The 17,196-nt window shown below is 47.8% G+C and overlaps 1 protein-coding gene across 1 annotated transcript; it reads left to right on the top strand.

Moving 5' to 3' along the window:
- The first annotated feature begins 605 nt into the window (after positions 1–605).
- On the top strand, positions 606–17,076 carry LOC130889329 (G patch domain-containing protein 4-like). The gene is given in 6 exon segments (XM_057792981.1): positions 606–730; positions 2,416–2,527; positions 9,045–9,468; positions 9,471–9,694; positions 9,697–10,347; positions 16,780–17,076. Coding segments are annotated over 6 exon segments (1,833 nt in total).
- Positions 17,077–17,196: the final 120 nt, after the last annotated feature.

Below are 17,196 nucleotides of genomic sequence, written 5' to 3'. Positions count from 1 at the left end.
TTGTTTTGTTAACTTGACACAAGCTTAGGTCATCTGGGAAGAAGGAAACTTCAGTTGAGAAAATGTCCTTATGAGACTGGCCTGTAGGTAAATCTGTGAGGCATTTACTCGATTAATGGCTGACGTGGGAGGGCCTAGGCCACTGTGGGCCATGGCACCCCAGGGCAGGTGGTCCTGGGCTGTATAAGCAAGAAGGCTGAGCAAGCCATGAAGAGCAAGCCAGTAAACCGTGTTCCTCTGTGGCCTCTGCTTCCATTCCTGCCTCTAGGTTCCTGCCTTGTGTTTCTGCCCTGACTTCCTTCTATAAAGGGATGCAAACTGAGAGTCAAATAAATAATTCTTTCCTCCTGAAAGGACATCTTCTCTAAGCACATCTGCCACCTCTGCTCTGTCTGCAGGCTGCTCGTTAACTAGCCTGCAGCATGGGGTGTGTAATGAGCGTGCCTGGGAGACAAGGTGTGACAAGATCCCAGCTGTGCCCAGTGATTGGTGTTCGCCGTCTTTGGCAGAATCCCCAGCCCCGTGTGCTCCCTACTGAAGAAGAGATTGAGAGGGGCCATGTGTCAACAGCGTCATTGGTGTGTACCTGAAGTGAGAACCAGGCCATGCGGGTGAGGAATGGCTCTGCTCACAATGGTGCTCTGTCCCTGTGCATGCGTGAGAGCATATGCGTGGCTCAGACACCCAAGGAGCTCACACCTACTGGCGAGTGGAAAATGAGCTTTGGCAGGTGAGGAACTGGGTGACAGGTGAAGAAGCCAGCAGGGTATCGGTGTTGTCCGCCTACTCTCGCCGTTTGCTGGGGCTGCTAACAATATCTTCCCACCTTGCCTGCCCTTAATTACAATTAGAGTGAGTGGAAATGATGCGGAAGGGCTTGGGCGTGTGAGCAAGGGACAGGAGCATGTTGGAATGGCTTCCTCATCTTTGGAAACTAGCCATGTGTTTTGCAGGTAGGCTGCGCAAGGCCGTTTGGGAATTGGCATTTTCCTGATGGCCCAGTATGCAGGCTGCGCAGCTTACATTCTAGTGGGTGGAAGAAAAGGGCAATCTCTAGGGACTAAATCCTAGGAAATCCTGCCATATGGTGCAAAACTAGAGGCAGTGTGTGCCAGGACTAGGAAGCAAGAAGCCTGGGTTCCTGGGTTGACTGTAGGTCAGCTCCCTAGTCTTTACTGCCTCCGTTTCTTTAGCAGCAGCGTGAAGCTAGCCCTCCTATTGCTGCTTGCCTGTCACTGAGGGAAAGTACACGAAGACCCTTAGAAATGTCACAAGATGCGTTCTAAATGTGCGCGAGGCCTCAGTGCCAGGGGAATTTGCCAGGCTTCCTGGGAGGCAGCAGTCTGCCTCTGCATCAGTTTCCACAGCCTGGGCTCAGACAGATCCTTCAGCAGGGCACAGCCACAAATCCCATCACCTCCCTACAGTCAGCAAATAAGGGAAAGGACCTGATGCTCTGCCTCTGTCTGATCTTCTTACCAGCGCCCGCCCCACCGCAGCAGAGGCGATGATCCTGCCGCCTCCCTCCTCTTCTCGGAGCTGTCAGTTTAATTTAACAAGGTTGCAGGAGAGGATTGATTTGATCAAGTCAGTTGCTGTATCTATCCCACTCAGAGGTCCCTCAGTGTCACCACCGAGGCGCAGATTAGACAGTGACAATTATTTCCTTTCTGGCTATTGCCTTCCCCCCTCCCCCTTTCCCTGGAGGGAGCAAGGGGGCAGACCAATCTCCTGGGACCTAAGAATAGCTGCGGGAGGATCAGAGGAGGCAAACAGGCTCTGGCTGCAGAAAGCCCCTCTCCGCGCCTTACATGGCCTTGTTTAAGGCTGAGCAGAAACCCAGAGGGTGGGGAGAGAGCAAACCGTGAGTGGCGCTGCCTTGCAAAGGCTCAAGGCGGCCTAAGGACAGAGCTCTGCCTTCTCTGATGGAAATGTCTCCCTGACAGCGGGCAGGCGGAGGTGGAAGAGTGGGTAGGTGGTTGGGTGCTCTACACCACCCCACCCCAGCGCAAGCATTTGTGTCCAGGCTCTCATCCTGGATTCTGGGACATCTGAGGGTGGAAGACAATGTCAGGAGCAAGGTGAGGCTCTATCCATCCTGGTTTCCGTGGCTCTGTTCTTAGCAAGAAAGTAGGAGTGACAGCAGGAGCTGCTACCAGGGCTTCCAGGAATACTTGAGTGTGAAGTAAGTGGCATGGTGGTAGTGGTCATGCTGGTGTGTGTGTGTGGGTGGTGTGTGTGTGTTGGTGATGGTGATGGTGGTAGTGGCTGGAGGGCAGGGCAACGGAGGAGAGAAAGGTGTCTCTGATCCAGAAAGTTTAGAATTCCACAATGAATCTTTCATGACTTGTAACCCTTTCATTTCTCCCTCTTTCTAGGCTGTAGGTGCTAAGCGCCTCTCGCTCTCTTGAGCAGTTCACAGAAGAAAAGCAAAGGGCTCTTGAGCGGAGTCTTCACCGAGGATCGTGAAATCCCTTTTCCTTTGCTCATCTGTGTCATACTCTTCCATAGGCCCAGCAACCGACGGGTGCAGCAATCTCTGTGCCCTCTCCAGGGTCCCCTCTGAGCCACTTATCTCTCACTCCGATATCCAGCAGACCTCACCATGCCTAGGAGGCGGCTATGATCAGTAGAAATGCTTCCTGACAGCCCCAGAGAGAATCTCTTCTGGTGCATATTCTATTGAGCACACTTCATAGAGGGTGACAGCCGCTTTATCAATTAAATTCCACATCCCCGGCTTTAGAGACACCACAAATCTCCCTACCTAATAAATCACAGGCCCCCCGGTTATTGTTAAATGTCCCGTCAGTCTCTAATAAACTCCCTGCCAAAAGGGACAGGTTATTTATTATCCTGCTTGGACAAGAATGAATTGGGCCCCTTTCTCAGAAGAAGAGCAAACACACCGCCTTCCTCTCTAAAGATTGGGGCAGTGGTGTTAAATGGGGCAATCAATCAACTCGGGTCTTGAGCAGAGGGGAATCTGGTCAGAGTAGACGTGGGAGGACCGCCTAGGGCTCTGATCCCAAAGCCAGCCATGCAGTGCAAATTCTCGTAGCCAGAGGTGGTTGTTCAAACTGCAGGGGCTTAGACGCCTGGTGCAGATCGCCCATACCCAGTTCCATTCTGAGGAAGTACTGAAAATTCCATTGATGTGGCCGTGGGACATTTGTAAAAAAGGTTATTCCCCTCGTTAGGAAAGGACAATCAGTATTGAGTCGGGTTTGGGACAACGCACTGATAAATTTGAGGCAAGGTTGTGTTCCTTTACAGCACATGAACGGAGAATGGGACAGAGGAAGTGGGAAAGTCTGGGGACAGAAGCCAGCGGAGGTTCAGGGTGAGCAGCACACAGCCAGTGCTGGAGCTGAGAAAGCAGACCCAGGAGCCGGCAGGTCTGCAAGGCAGGTGCAAAGTGCGCCTTGCCATCATCTGCCTCAGCAGATAGGAAGCTTAGCGATGTGCCCAGGTTTGCAAATTAAGTTCTAGCTCCTCCAGCTTCCGGCGAATCGAGTCCCATTTCTATTTCCAACCGTGTTTCTCTTCACTGTTATGTAACACGGCCCTCTTTGGAAGAGCATGACAAGCTCATTGGCTATTCCTCGCGGTGAGGAACGAGGCATTCCATAACCTGGAGCCAGTTCATCCCTCTAGCCTCATTTCCCGGAGCGGCGGCCAGCCATCCCAGCCTCCGTTCACCCTGGAGGACTTACCTTCTTTAAGCTTCTAAAGTTCCTGATGCTTCCACGCCCCTTCACAGACTGTTCTGTTACCCAGAATAGCTTCTTGAGACTTGTCTGCCTGCTAAGGTCTTCTGCCGCCCCCAATGCCTGAGAAGTTGTGGGGAGAAGCTGCATTCTGGTCGGGAAGTAGAGAATATCAGCCCCACTTCTCCCAGGGACACCAGTTTCAGCTCCAGGTACTGACACCGCCCCCTGAGTGCTGGGCTCGGGGAATGAAGACAGTTTTCCTCTGAGTTTCAGGCACCCTTTAAAGCACTTTGACTTGGTGTAAAGGATGAGAAGAACAGAGAAGAAAGAGAGCCGCTGCTCTCTGAATCCCCAAAGCTGTTTCCCTCAATTTCTCAGAACTTCTCACTCCCACATGACAACCCCACTTTGAGCAACGAAGGACCTGAAAAATGTCAGTACCGCACAGGATGTTATACCAGCTTGGGCTGCTTGCATAGATCATACTTGATCGCTTTTTCCCAGCTGGGCTGCCAGCTCTTTTAGGACAGGCAGGAGAGGTAGGAGTCTGGGCTTTGCTGCTTAGGCAGATCTGGGATCTGGTCGGCTTCAGGAGCTCTGGGACCCTGAACAGGTTCTCTTCTGAGGAGTTATCAGAGGGCAGTGGCTGTTTCCCATTGCTCTCGAAAGTCTCTGTGAGTAATGAAGCCTGGCCTCCAGCTTACCTCTCTTACCTCCTCAAAGTTCACTTTGTTAGAGTTTGACTGGGAAATGTCCCCAACAGGCTCATGTGTTTCTGGTCCCCAGCGTGTGGTGCAGTTTTGGGGAGGTGGAGGACATGAGGCCTGGATAAGGCCACCGAGAGTGGGCCTTGAGGATTATGGCTCAGTCCTCCTTCAGGTCCTACTGTCTGCTTTCTGATTTGCCAAGGTGTGAACAAACCGTGCAGCAACAGCTCCTGAAGCCACAGACCGCCCTGTTCCAGCCATTCCATCTGCCATGCTTTCTGGGCCACGATGGATGGCACCCACTGAATTTACGAACCAGATAAATCTCTCCTCACTGGAGCCGCTTCTGTCAGGTGTTTTGCCACAGCAATGAGAAAAGCAGCCAACGCTCTCCCTCCACTTTCATTCTAAGAAGTTCTAGAATGTGCTATGGCATCTGGAGAGATGGCTCAGTGGTTAAAATGCCGACTGCTCTTATTGAAGACTCAGATTCGATTCCCAGAACCCACACAGCAGCTCACAATCGTCTGTGACTCCAGTTCCCGGGTATCTGGCACCCTTTTCTGGCTCTTTAGGCACCAGGAACACAAACTATTCACAGACACTCATGCAGGCAAAACACTCATTCACAAAAAAAAAAAAAAAAGGAAAAAAAAAAGAAATGTGCTGTGGTCTTCTGCATCTTAAGGCCTCTGGTTTCTCTTTCTGCGATAAGAGCAACAACTTCTATCCAGTCTCCAGAGTTTTCTAAGATTTCACTAACTCTGGGAAGATATGGAAGTCTCTTAATTGCCTCATCTGTAATTCCCTCCCCCTTCTGTAGTAATAGACCTCCTTTGGTAGCCTGTAGTTCAAGTTAAATGGGCATCGGTTGTTTAGAAGAATAAGTATATTTCCAATGGACCCAGCAAGATGGCTCAGTTAGTAAACGTGCTTGCTGCCAAGGTTGATGATCTGAATTCAATTTCCAGGACCCACATGATGAAGGAAAAGAACTGATTCATACAGATAGAGTTTCCAGATTTCCTTAAAGATAGGCAGGACTCTACGGGTTAAGTTCTGATTAGTGAAATGCCATATAGGAGCGTAGCTGCTTCTTGAGAACATTCTTTTTGAAAAGAGGACTTCTGCGGCTAGAGAAATGGCCCAGCAGTTAAAAGCACTTGTTCTTGCAAAGGCCCTAGATTTGAGTCCCAGCACTTCCATGGTGGTCCACAACCACCGTAACTCCAATTTCAGGACTATGGACACACGAGGTACATACATGACACACATGCCAACAGAACAATCATAATCATAAAACAAAACAAACAATGTAAGGGGGCACCTGGCGTGATGACCTCTATTCTTTCTAGTTCTGTGTTGACACTTCCTTCATCCTAATGTCTGGAATGAAGACAAGGCGATGGCTGGAGCTAGAGCAACCATTTGGTTAGCAGGATGGAAGCTCTGGAGCATGTGAACTTTGTGGTCTTAAGCTACTAGGTCACTTTTACCCCAGACTTCTCCATTAGAGCAAAATGAACTTCCCAGAGAACTAAATTTCTAACTTGGAGTCTCATTTTCAATCAGTCCTAATTTTGACCCCTAGGTCTTTCCTAATTCTTCATATCTGCATTAGCTGGATATCCTTGACGTCCAGAGTACTCTGTGCTTTACACTGAAAGAGGCCATCTTTTTGTGCTTGAGGTCAGTGACTTCCATTGTTTTCTTCTATTTTTTATTTATTTTACATGCCAACCACAGTTTCCCCTCCCTCCTCTCCTCCTCCCATCCCCTGACCACCTCCCTCTTACACCCTCCCCCCCCCACCCCATTCACTTCTCTGTCTCCATTCAGAATGAGTAAGGCCTCCCATGGGAGTCAACAAAGCATGACATATCAAGTTGAGGCAGGACCAGGCTCCTCCCACTTGCATCAAGGCTGGGCAAGGCATCCCACCTTAGGGAATAGGTTTCAAAGAGCCAGCTCATATGCTAGGGAACAGGTTCTGGTCCCAGGGCTAGGGGCCCCACAGAAGACCAAGCTACACAATTGTCACACACATGCAGAGGGCTTATGCTGGTCCCATGTCTACTCCCTAGCTGTTGGTCCAGAGTCTGAGAGCTCCTACAAGCTCAGGTCAGCTGTTTCTTTGGGTTTCTCTGTGATTATCTTGACTCCCCTTGGCCACATAATCCCTCCTCCCTCTCTTCAACTAGATGCCCAGAGCTTGGCCCAGTGCTTGACTGTGGATCTCTGTGTCTGCTTCCAACAGTTCTTGGATGAAGGCACCAGCAACACAGACACCGAGGCAAAAGACACAGTCCATAAGACAATACAGCAGCCTACAGCATGGGAAAAGATCTGCACCAATCCCACATCTGACAAAGGACTGATCTCCAAAATATATAACGAACCCAAGAAACTAGACACCAAAATACCAAATAATCCCATTCAAAAATGGGCTACAGATTTAAACAAAGAACTCTCAACAGAAGAATCTCGAATGACTGAGATACACTTAAAGAAGTATTCAACATCCTTAGCTATCAGGGAAATGCAAATCAAAAGAACTGAGATACCATCTTTCACCTGTGAGAATGGCTAAGATCAAAAATGCTAATGACAGCCTATGCTGGAGAGGATGTGGAGTAAGAGGAACATTCCTCCACTGCTGGTGGGAATGCAAACTTTTTTTTTTTTTTCCGAGACAGGGTTTCTCTGTAGCTTTGGAGCCTGTCCCGGAACTAGCTCTTTTAGACCAGGCTGACCTCAAATTGACAAAGATCTGCCTGTCTCTGCCTCACAAGTGCTGGAATTAAAGGCTTGGGAATGCAAACTTGTACAGCCACTTTGGAAAGCAGGATGGTAGTTTTTTTCAGAAAATTGGGGATCAATCTACCTCAAGACCCAGAGATACTACTCTTGGGCATCAAAGGATGCTAAATCATACCACAAGAACACTTGATCAACTATGTTCATAGAAGCATTATGAACTTGGAAACAACCTAGATGCCCCTCAACTGAAGAATGGATAAAGAAAATGTGGTATATCTACACAATTGAGTTTTACTCAATGGGGGGAAACAGAGTGGCATGAAATTTGCAGACAAATAGATGGATCTAGAAAAAACTATCCTGAGTGAGGCAATCAGACCTAGAAAGACAAACACAGTGCGTACTCACTCCTGAGTGGATTTTAGATGTAAAGCAAAAGATAAGCAGACTACAGTTCACAGCTCCAGAGAAGCGAGGTAACAAGAAGGAGCCTAAGAGGGATGCATGGATCTCCCTGGGAAGAGAAGACAGGTGAGATGTCCTGGGTAACCTGAGGTTGGGGAGTAGAGGAAAGGGGACCGGGGATGAGAACATGAGGAATCAGGATGGTCAAGTTGGGGGTGGAACAAAGGCGAGAATAATAAAAGAGATATCTTGATACAGGGGGCCATTATGGGGTTAGGGAGAAACCTGGTGCCAGGAAAACACCCAGTAACCCATAAGGATGACCCCAGCTAAGACTCCCAGCAATAATGGAGAGGGTGCCTGACCTGACCTTCCTCTGTAATCAGATTGGTGACTACCTTAATTGTTTTGTACTGTTTTTACATCTTCAGCATTTGAGTACTTTGTAGGGGGTGTTCAGAAGATTTATATGGATGAATGAAGAAATATGGGTGGATTAATCCAAATACGCTGCTGTTGGCTTGAGGGTCAAATGAGAAAAAAGGGATTGCAATATTTGTTTTCTTCTCTGCTTGTCACCTTCCCTAGTGATCCTCAAATGCAGGGGAAGCCTGAAGACACAAGCTTTTTTTTTTTTTTTTTTTTTTTTTTTTTTTTTTTCCTAATGAGTGAGATCCTTTTAGCCTCTTCCTGGGCTCAGAAGTAATCCCTGTGAACCTCTACACCCTTCTGGGCCTAACTCTTATTTCTTCAGTTCACAGGAATCTACACCCTTCTGGGCCTAACTCTTATTTCTTCAGTTCACAGGAATCTCTCTCTCTGGGTTCCTGCAAAGTTTTTTGTTTTGTTTTTTGTTGCTGTTGTTGTTGTTGTTGTTTTTTGTTGTTGTTGTTGTTTGAGACAGGGTTTCTCTGTAGCTTTGGAGCCTGTCCTGGAACTAGCTCTTGTAGCCCAGGCTGGCCTCGAACTCACAAAGATCCGCCTGCCTCTGCCTCCTGAGTGCTGGAATTAAAGGCGTGCTTCACCACTGCTTGTCCTGCAAAGTCTTGGCATGAACAAAGGCGTGGCATGAACAAAGTACCAGAGACTTTGCAGTTCAGGAGAAATTAAAGATTTTGGTTTGACTGGAGGAGGTGACTTCAGAAGGCTGGATCCTTGGTGTGACCTTGCCAGAGGCCATAAGGCAGACACTGTCCGCCCAATAGTCACTGCCCTCACATTTCATCTGCTTATCAAATGATCGCTTGCCTTGTCCTCTGTCTTACAACGCCCAACCCCAGTCCATATTTAACACACAATGGTTGCTGCAAGTTCAACCCCTGAGGGAAAATATTTTGTGGATTTAGCTATAAGTGACACAATTTGATCTCAACAGCAGAACTACACAATATTTGTATCTGCAAAACATCATACACAAGGATGGCGACGCCCATGCTTGGCGCGACACGTGCTTCCACAGAGAGGATCATGCACTGAAGGATGGTACCACGTCTTCCCTGGTGAGAATCTGAGGACAAAGATTCTGCCCACCGTGAGTGTCACCCCAAAGGTCAAGAGTCGCAGGACGAAGTTTGCTGAAGAGCAGCTGCTAAAACATGGATGGACTGAAGGCAAGGGCCTGGGCCGGAACGAGAATGGCATCACCCAGGCCCTCAAGGTGACCCTGAAGCAAGACACCCATGGGGTGGGACATGACCCTGCCAAGGAGTTTACAAACTACTGGTGGAGTGATCTCTTCAACAAGACTGCAGCCAGCTTGGTAGTGGACACAGGGAAGGATGGAGTGCGTCTTTCCACGGAGACCACCCAGCGAAATCACCCCAAGCCCAATCTGCTATACCAGAAGTTTGTGAAGACAGCCACACTGACCTCAGGTGAAGAGCGAGCAGCAGTGATGGCAGCCACGAGCCTCTGCCTCCAAAGATTCTGACTGATGAGATGCTACTCAAAGCCTGTAAGGGGCGAACAGCACACAAGGCTGCCCAGATTGGAATCACAATGAGGGCCAAATTTGCTCACCTGGAGGCCCAAGAGCAGGCCTTCCTGGCTCCGTTCAAAGGCTCGGAGGATGTGGGCACCTCTCAACCACAGACTGACAGGGAGCCCTCCTGAGAAAGAAGAAACAAAAGAGGAAACAGAGAGAGGAGGAAGAGGCTGTAACACCTGAAAAGAATGTAGGTGAGGCACTCCTACAATACACTGACCAGAGCGTTAAGAAAAGCAGGAAGAAGAAACGGAGGCAGAAAGAAGAGAAAGAGGGAATGGGTGTAGGAAGTGGGGAGGAAGAAGCTGAAGGAGAAAGTGGGCCTAGAGAGCTGAGCACAGTGCAGTCTGATCAGTCATCTAGGAAAAAGAAGAAAAAGAGGAGGCAGCGCCATGAAGAAGAGGGGGAGATGGAAGTCTGTGATAAAGGAGGCAGAAATGTGACAGGCAGGCCAAAGGCAGTGGACAGTGGTGCAGGCATAGACCCGTGGAGAAGCAGCAAGAAGCTGCAGCACTGTGGGGAGGACCTGGACACCCAAGATGAAGAAGAGAAGGATGGCTTAACAAAGAGAGAGAGAAAGGTCAGAAGAGGCGAGAAGAAAAGACAGAAGTGTCTTGAGGAGGTGGTCTTGGATGTAAGCGATAAAGATGATGATAGCAGGACTTGGGAAGTAGAGAGTGAAGGGGAGAGAAGTCAGGCACATCCAAAGGAGAGAGCTGGTATCAACACTGACCAGAGAGCCAAGAAGAAGAAGCAGAAGAGGGACCGGAGGTCTCCAGTACAGCCCTGCTGATTCCTCTTCAGGGGTAGCCTGGGTTTGCCCCTCTGCAAGCAGCTAAGGAGCACCAGTCCGCTGAAGGGGAGACATTCTCTGAACAATGTCCTGTCCAAAAAGTACAGACCCTGGTGCCCAGCTAAAGGATGGTGGAAGAGAAATTAGGATAGGAGTTTCTATTTGAAGAAGTGTCTCTGGTAAAAGTCTAAAAAATGTAGACATATGTGAAAAAAAAAAAAAAACATCATACACAACAAATGTCCTAACAGAATACCTACAAAGTGTAAAATGTTACTTTCTTTAGGAAAAGTGGTCTCTTGGGGGGAGAGCAAGCTTCTTTGACAGGGATGGGCATGAATTTACAGAACCGCTGCTGTGGGTACAAGGCCCAGCAGAGAGATTTCAGCAGGAAAATGCCAATCCGTTCAGTATTTCCTAGATCCACCAAACCTGGTGCTGGGATAGGTAGCCTGAAGCGACCAAATCCCTTGAGAGGCTGATAGTTTATTTACTGGGAGACCCAGAAATGTAAACAAATGGAAGAAGCTAGGATAGGGCCTGGGACTGCTCCCTGCATGAAGTCTTGGGCGCGGGTTAAAGGGCACCAAAGGAGCAGAATCTGAAACTGGACCCAAACAACCTTAAAAGTTTTTGCAAAAGTCACCTTTTGGTTTCCTCACTGATTTCCACTCCTTGCATGGAGCACACTGTGGGGATTTTCACTCTGAGCACTCTTGGTCACAAATCTATTACAGTCCTAGTAACCCTTAGACCTGCTTGGAGAAGAGCCTGCCCTCTTCCCTCCATCCCCGATGACATTCCCGTGACTACTGGAGGGTTGGGCACGTTTTACCTGGTTGCTGAGGACTTCTCTCGGCTCGTGGTTGTCTATGAGCCATCACTGGGCACAGGCCTTTGAAGTCCATTCCTTCTACTGGAAGCCATCCTTGGCCCAGACTCTGTTCTGTTCTGCCCAGTCACTTCTGTTCCGTAGCTGAGGAGGTAATTTCAGGGCTCCTGTAAATCTTAGGAAGAGCCTTCAGGAAAGAGGCTCCCGGATATCGTCCTTATGCCTGGGCCTGAGACCAGAGCCATGTGGACTTGGAATGATGTCATCTCAGTTTTCTACCTCCCTTTTTACAAAATAGTTTTAACTAAAGTAGAATTATGTCACTTCCCCCTTCCCTTTTTATCCTCTAGCCCCTCCCAAGTCCCTTCCCTCAAGCTCCTTCCACACCTCCCACTCTTTTTTTTTTTTTTTGGTTTTTCGAGACAGGGTTTCTCTGTGGCTTTGGAGCCTTGTCCTGGAACTAGCTCTTGTAGACCAGGCTGGTCTCGAACTCACAGATATCCGCCTGCCTCTGCCTCCCAAGTGCTGGGATTAAAGGCGTGCGCCACCACCGCCCGGCTAACACCTCCCACTCTTAAATTGATAGCCTCTTTTTATTGTTGTTAGACACTCGCACACGTGTGTATGCACAAATATATGAAATACAAGTTGCTGAGTCTGTTTTTATTGTTTGTGGGCATATGACTTCAGGGCTGACGACTTTGTGTTGGATACCCAGTAACGAGGCTCATCCCTGGAAGAGGCTAATTCTCCCTCTCAGCAGTTCTTTTTCTAGGGATGGGACCCAGGAGATAGCCCCAGTTCTGTGTTAGCATGTCTGTTGATACCGGCGTTGTCTAGGAGAGACTGTTTCAGAGCAGACTTCCTGACATGCTGGTTCTTACGATCTTTTTGTTTCCTCTTCTGTGATGTTCCCTGAGCCGTAGACGCAGGAGCTGTGCTGTATCGGTTTCCACTGGGGCTGGGCAGATCCACTGATCTCTACATTGTGTCCAGCTGTGTTTTCCACCGTGGGCTTCATTTGCCGCAAAGAGAAGCTTCCTCCTAGGGTTTCTCTGTGTAGCTCTGACCATCCTGGAATTCCCTCTCTAGACCAGACTGGCCTCAAACTTAGAGATCCACCTACCTCTCCCTTTCGAGTGTGGGGATTATAGGTGTGAGCCACCACTGTCTGGCTTCTTTGATGAGGAGTGGTAGCTACCTTTACCTGCAAGTTTAAGAATACGATTTAAAATGTAATTGGGAGGGCTGGAGAGATGGCTCAGAGGTTAGGAGCACTGTCTGTTCTTCCGAAGGTCCTGAGTTCAATTCCCTGCAACCACATGGTGGCTCACACCATCTGTAATAAGATCTGGTACAGAATACAGTATATATAATAAATAAATCTTTAAAAAATAAATAAAATATAATTGGGAGTTAGGCTGGTCTAACAAAATGGTTGCAACAGATTCTCATCTATGATCCATGACCTCATTAGTCCCAGGAAGCTGGGCTAGGGTTTCTAACACGGGGTGTGATTTTGCTGCTGTTGAGTGCTGTTAGCTACCACCAATGTGAGAGCCACTCTTGTGCCTTTATGGATATTTTGCCATAATACCGTTGTGCTTCATAGGCATTGCAGCTGGTTACGTGTCTTGCCTTCTTTAACTGTGAAATGGAGAAGGCAGTATCCATCTCATGTGATGTGATTTTCCCACAAGAATATGAGCTGAGCCCCGTTGTCACCATCACCACACTCATCTCATTCTTCACTATCAACCATCCTCCATCATCATCAAGATTAAAAGCAGTGCTATCGCTCTTCTGTTTGCTTTGCTTCTGTTCATCTAGTGAGCATCCCACCAGAAGAACTTCGAGGCCCACGTTTATAGGATCCTGTTTTTATTTCTGGAATTGCAGTCCTGAAGCACAGGGCACAGATAGAATACCTGAAGACAAAATCAGTGATCCTTTTAAAGATGTTATCAGTGATTGTTTCCAGACATGTATTTACTCTGTAGCCCAGGCTGGTACTCACTATGTACCCTAGGTTGGCCTTAAACTTGTGCTGATCCCCCAGCCTCAGCTTCTCAAGCACTGGACTAGACAGCACAAACTGCCTTATCCAGCTGCATTAACTGACCTAATGCCAGTTCAAGCTGTTCAGTTAACCTCCTTTTTATTGTTTTTAAAAACTACATTCAAAATGTCTTCTGAAAATGCCTAACAAATATCAAAATAGACGAAGTGAGTACTTGAATCCTCTCCTCCCATTTCATAAGGGCAAATGCCTTTATTAATACAGTATTAATTCTTTTGGCTATTTTTCATTATACATTTAAAAATCAGAATACTGGATATTCTGTAATGGTAGAATAAAAAGTTGAGTATGCATGTGTATGGTGTGGTATGTGCACATGACAGCATGCATGTGTATGGTGTGGTAAGTGCACATGACAGCATGCATGTGTATGGTGTGGTATGTGCACATGACAGCATGCATGTGGAGGTCATAGAGAACTTGCAGGAGTTAGTTCTCTCCCTCCACCATGTGGATCCATGACTGGAACTCAAGTGGTCAGACTTGGAAGCAAGCACCTTTACCTGAGGAGCCATCTTCCATAGTGGTAGAAACTTTTTAAAAAAGTTATGATTTTAAAACCTTGTGGTCAGTACACTTACCAAGTTTAGTATCTTGGTGCTTTTTTGGTGTACAGTTCAAGTGTTAAGTGGAGTTACGTTGATGTGAAACAGGGTCTCCCACACTTGTTTGTCCCCCAAATCCCAAACTCTACATCCACTAAATAACAGCTCTTGCTCATCTCCCTACTCTGGCTAACAACCATTCTATTTTCTACATCTGTGAGTTTGATTCACTCCGTGGGCTCACACAAATGGAAGAATACGGTAGTTGTCTTTCTCTGATTGACTTCTTCACTTGGCATAAGGTCCTTAAGGTTCTTCCATTTTGTAGTGTTTATCAGAATTGTCTTCCTTTATAATAAGGCTGCTTTACCATCACACTGTAAACCCCACATTTTCTTTCTCTTTCCACCCATTTTAGAAAATCTTTGGTTTCTCATTATGGTACAGAGTCCGGTGCTAGCCCGGATCATAAATTATTTCTCTACCAGACCCCAGCATAAACTATCTCTCTCTGGACTGGCGTGAGGAGACAGGAATAAAGACAAAACTCACATGGTTTCATCGGGAGGGAGGTTCTCAGAGATCCCTCATTATATCTTGAAGAATTCCTCTCATTTATTCTCCAAACAGTCTTTATACCAAAACTTAACTTAGGGGAAATACATTAGCATTCTGTCTCCTAGGTAACCAGGTGAATGGCTTTTCGTCATGTCCACAACTACCTGTCTGCTGTGTATGCTAGCTGTCACGTAGGCTTGAATTAACATCTCTATCAGGCATCCTCCAAATTACAGAGAAAGAAGCAAAACCACATCCTGACTTTTTGTTAGGTAGTGACAGCCTGTCTGGCAGGAGACGTGACTGCTTGGGATACCCACCATGGCCTGAGAACTTGGCTGTCACACCATGTGGAAATATGGGCCTACATGGTATGAACATGAATGGGCAAACATCTCAAAAAAGGACAGGCCATGTAATGATCAGTATTAGCTGTCAACTTGACAGGACCTGGAATGACCTGAGGGTGGGCCTTTGAGCCCTGGGTGATGACCCTTTAGGTGAATTGCTGTGGGAAGACCCATCTTACTATGCGTGGGACCATTCTCTGGGCAGGGTTCCTGGCATGTATAAAGTGGAGAAAGTTGCTTCTCACTAGCAAGCATTCATTGCTCCCTGTTTCTTGAACGTGATGTACTCTGGCCAGCTGCTTCAAGCTCCTTCTGCCTTGAGGTTGCCAGTATAATGGACTGTATCTCGAGCTGCAGTCCAGAAAAACAAAAGAAAACTCTTTTTCCTTAAGTTGCTTTCGTCCAAGTATTTTGTCAAAGGAACAGGAGAAGAAACTAGGAAAGGAAGGAAGAAGTGAGGAATGAGTCACTCTTGACTGGGAGTGCTCTTGAATAGTAAAGGCTTGTAAGCAAAGTGGCTGTTTCAACCCTTGGGAAACATAAAACCAGACAAAGGAAGCCATTTCAATGCCTCTGGGGTGCATGGTCTGCACAGAGAAGATTCTGGACAAAGAAGCTAATAGAGAAGGTTGCAATAGTTAGGACAACCAAAAGAGTAGAAATAAATTAAAAAGGAGTGGAAGAAGTATTCGGAGACATTATCTGCCAGTAAATTGTTAGAAAGAGGGTGAGAGCAAAGCAAAAAAGAATCCTCCTCAGGAGGCAGAGGCAGGCAGATCTCTGTGAGTTCGAGGCCACCCTGGTCTACAAGAACTAGTTCCAGGACAGGCTCCAAAGCTACAGAGAAACCCTGTCTCAAAAAACCAAATAATAAAAAAGGAATTCTCAGATTTGTAATTTGTGGATTAATGGATGAAAGATGTGGTCAACTAAGAGGAAGCCTGAGATCTTTAGTGCCATATTGGTTCCTTATTAGCTGTGATTCTTAGTCCCTTAATAGTTTCTCTTCTTTCATATGGATAGTAGGTTCTTGCTTCGTGTTTTGTAAATTAGTAAGCAGACAGCATCCATCTTCCGAACCTCTTCTAGTGAAATTTTCTTGCCAAAGATATTTCTACACAATTGGGATGTGGGGACATCAGTGCATGTATGGAAAACAAGACCAGAATTAACTTAAGGACAAATGAGGATTGTGATAAGTCTTCTCAACTTGAGATTTAGAATCGGCTAGGAGACAAAACTCTGTGCAGGTCTCTGTGAGCATTTCGAGAGAGGAAGACAATATTGTTTAAAGTGTCAATTTTTTTTCCTATCAGGCCAAAAGAGAACAAGTCAGAATTGGTTCGTTCCCGTCTTCAGGGTGAGGGAGACAAAAAACATTTTGGGTAGCTGTATCATGAAGAGTGACCACGTGTGGTGTGGCACACACCTGTCATATCTCAGTATTTGGGAAGCTGAGGCAGGAGGATTTTGAGGCCAGCCTGAGCTGCATAGGAAGACTTTGTCTTAAAAGCAAAAACAAACAAACAAAAAAAAGCCCCAACTAACTAAGCTACTCAAACCAAAAGTCAAACAAGGGGGTTAGTGATGAGAATAATGGGAAAGGCCAGGAATAGACATATGGTGGTGACTCACGATTTCAAGAAAGATCTCTAGCCGGGCGGTGGTGGGCGCACGCCTTTAATCCCAGCACTTGGGAGGCAGAGGCAGGCGGATCTCTGTGAGTTCGAGGCCAGCCTGGTCTAGAAGAGCTAGTTCCAGGACAGGAACCAAAAGCTACGGAGAAACCCTGTCTCGAATAAAAAAAAAAAAAAAAAAAAACCTCTAAACAGGTGTCATGTGGGCGGGTCTAGAGAAAGGAGAAGTGGTGTGCTAGTTGTCCACTCGAGATCAGCAAGGGCAAAGGGCACACAAAAGATGCGTTGAACCCGAGACGTCTGTTGGTCTAGACTTTCGAGAGAGTGCTCAAGCAGAGCCTGGGAACCGGCCGTCCAGTTAGGCTTCCGCTTCGAAATACCATCAGGCTCCCGTCCCGCGCCCGCACTGTGCTAGGGGGCTGGGGCACCGAGGCGACAGGGCTGCCTACAGTGGCAAACCCCGTCTGGCTGGGTTCGGGGGCGCTGTCTGGGAGCACTGAGAGACAATGCAAAAGGGTGCGAGAGTGAAGACTTCGGCGTGGCCACGGGCGAACGAGACCCGCGCGGCTCAGCCGAGACCGAGACCGACGCGCGTGCTGCGTCACAAAGCGCGCCGTGGGCGCCCGATTCCGGAGCAAAGCCGCGGGAGGCGGGCGGTGCCCACCGCGGGCACGCGACGCCCTCTGCAGGCCGCAGGCGGCAACACGGGTAGCTTCATCTTCCTCCGCTCTTCCCGTCTCTTCCCCCGGCTACATTTTCCCCCCGCACCCCACCCAACGCCAGAGCGTCAGCCTCCGACTTCCGTTCGGTCCCCTCCACTTCCAGGCCAGGT

The sequence above is a fragment of the Chionomys nivalis genome, chromosome 18, assembly GCF_950005125.1.
Source record: "Chionomys nivalis chromosome 18, mChiNiv1.1, whole genome shotgun sequence".
In the NCBI taxonomy this organism is placed as follows: Eukaryota; Metazoa; Chordata; class Mammalia; order Rodentia; family Cricetidae; genus Chionomys; species Chionomys nivalis.
The sequence above is the reverse complement of the archived record's forward strand: the minus strand, read 5'-3'. Positions and strand labels throughout refer to the sequence as shown.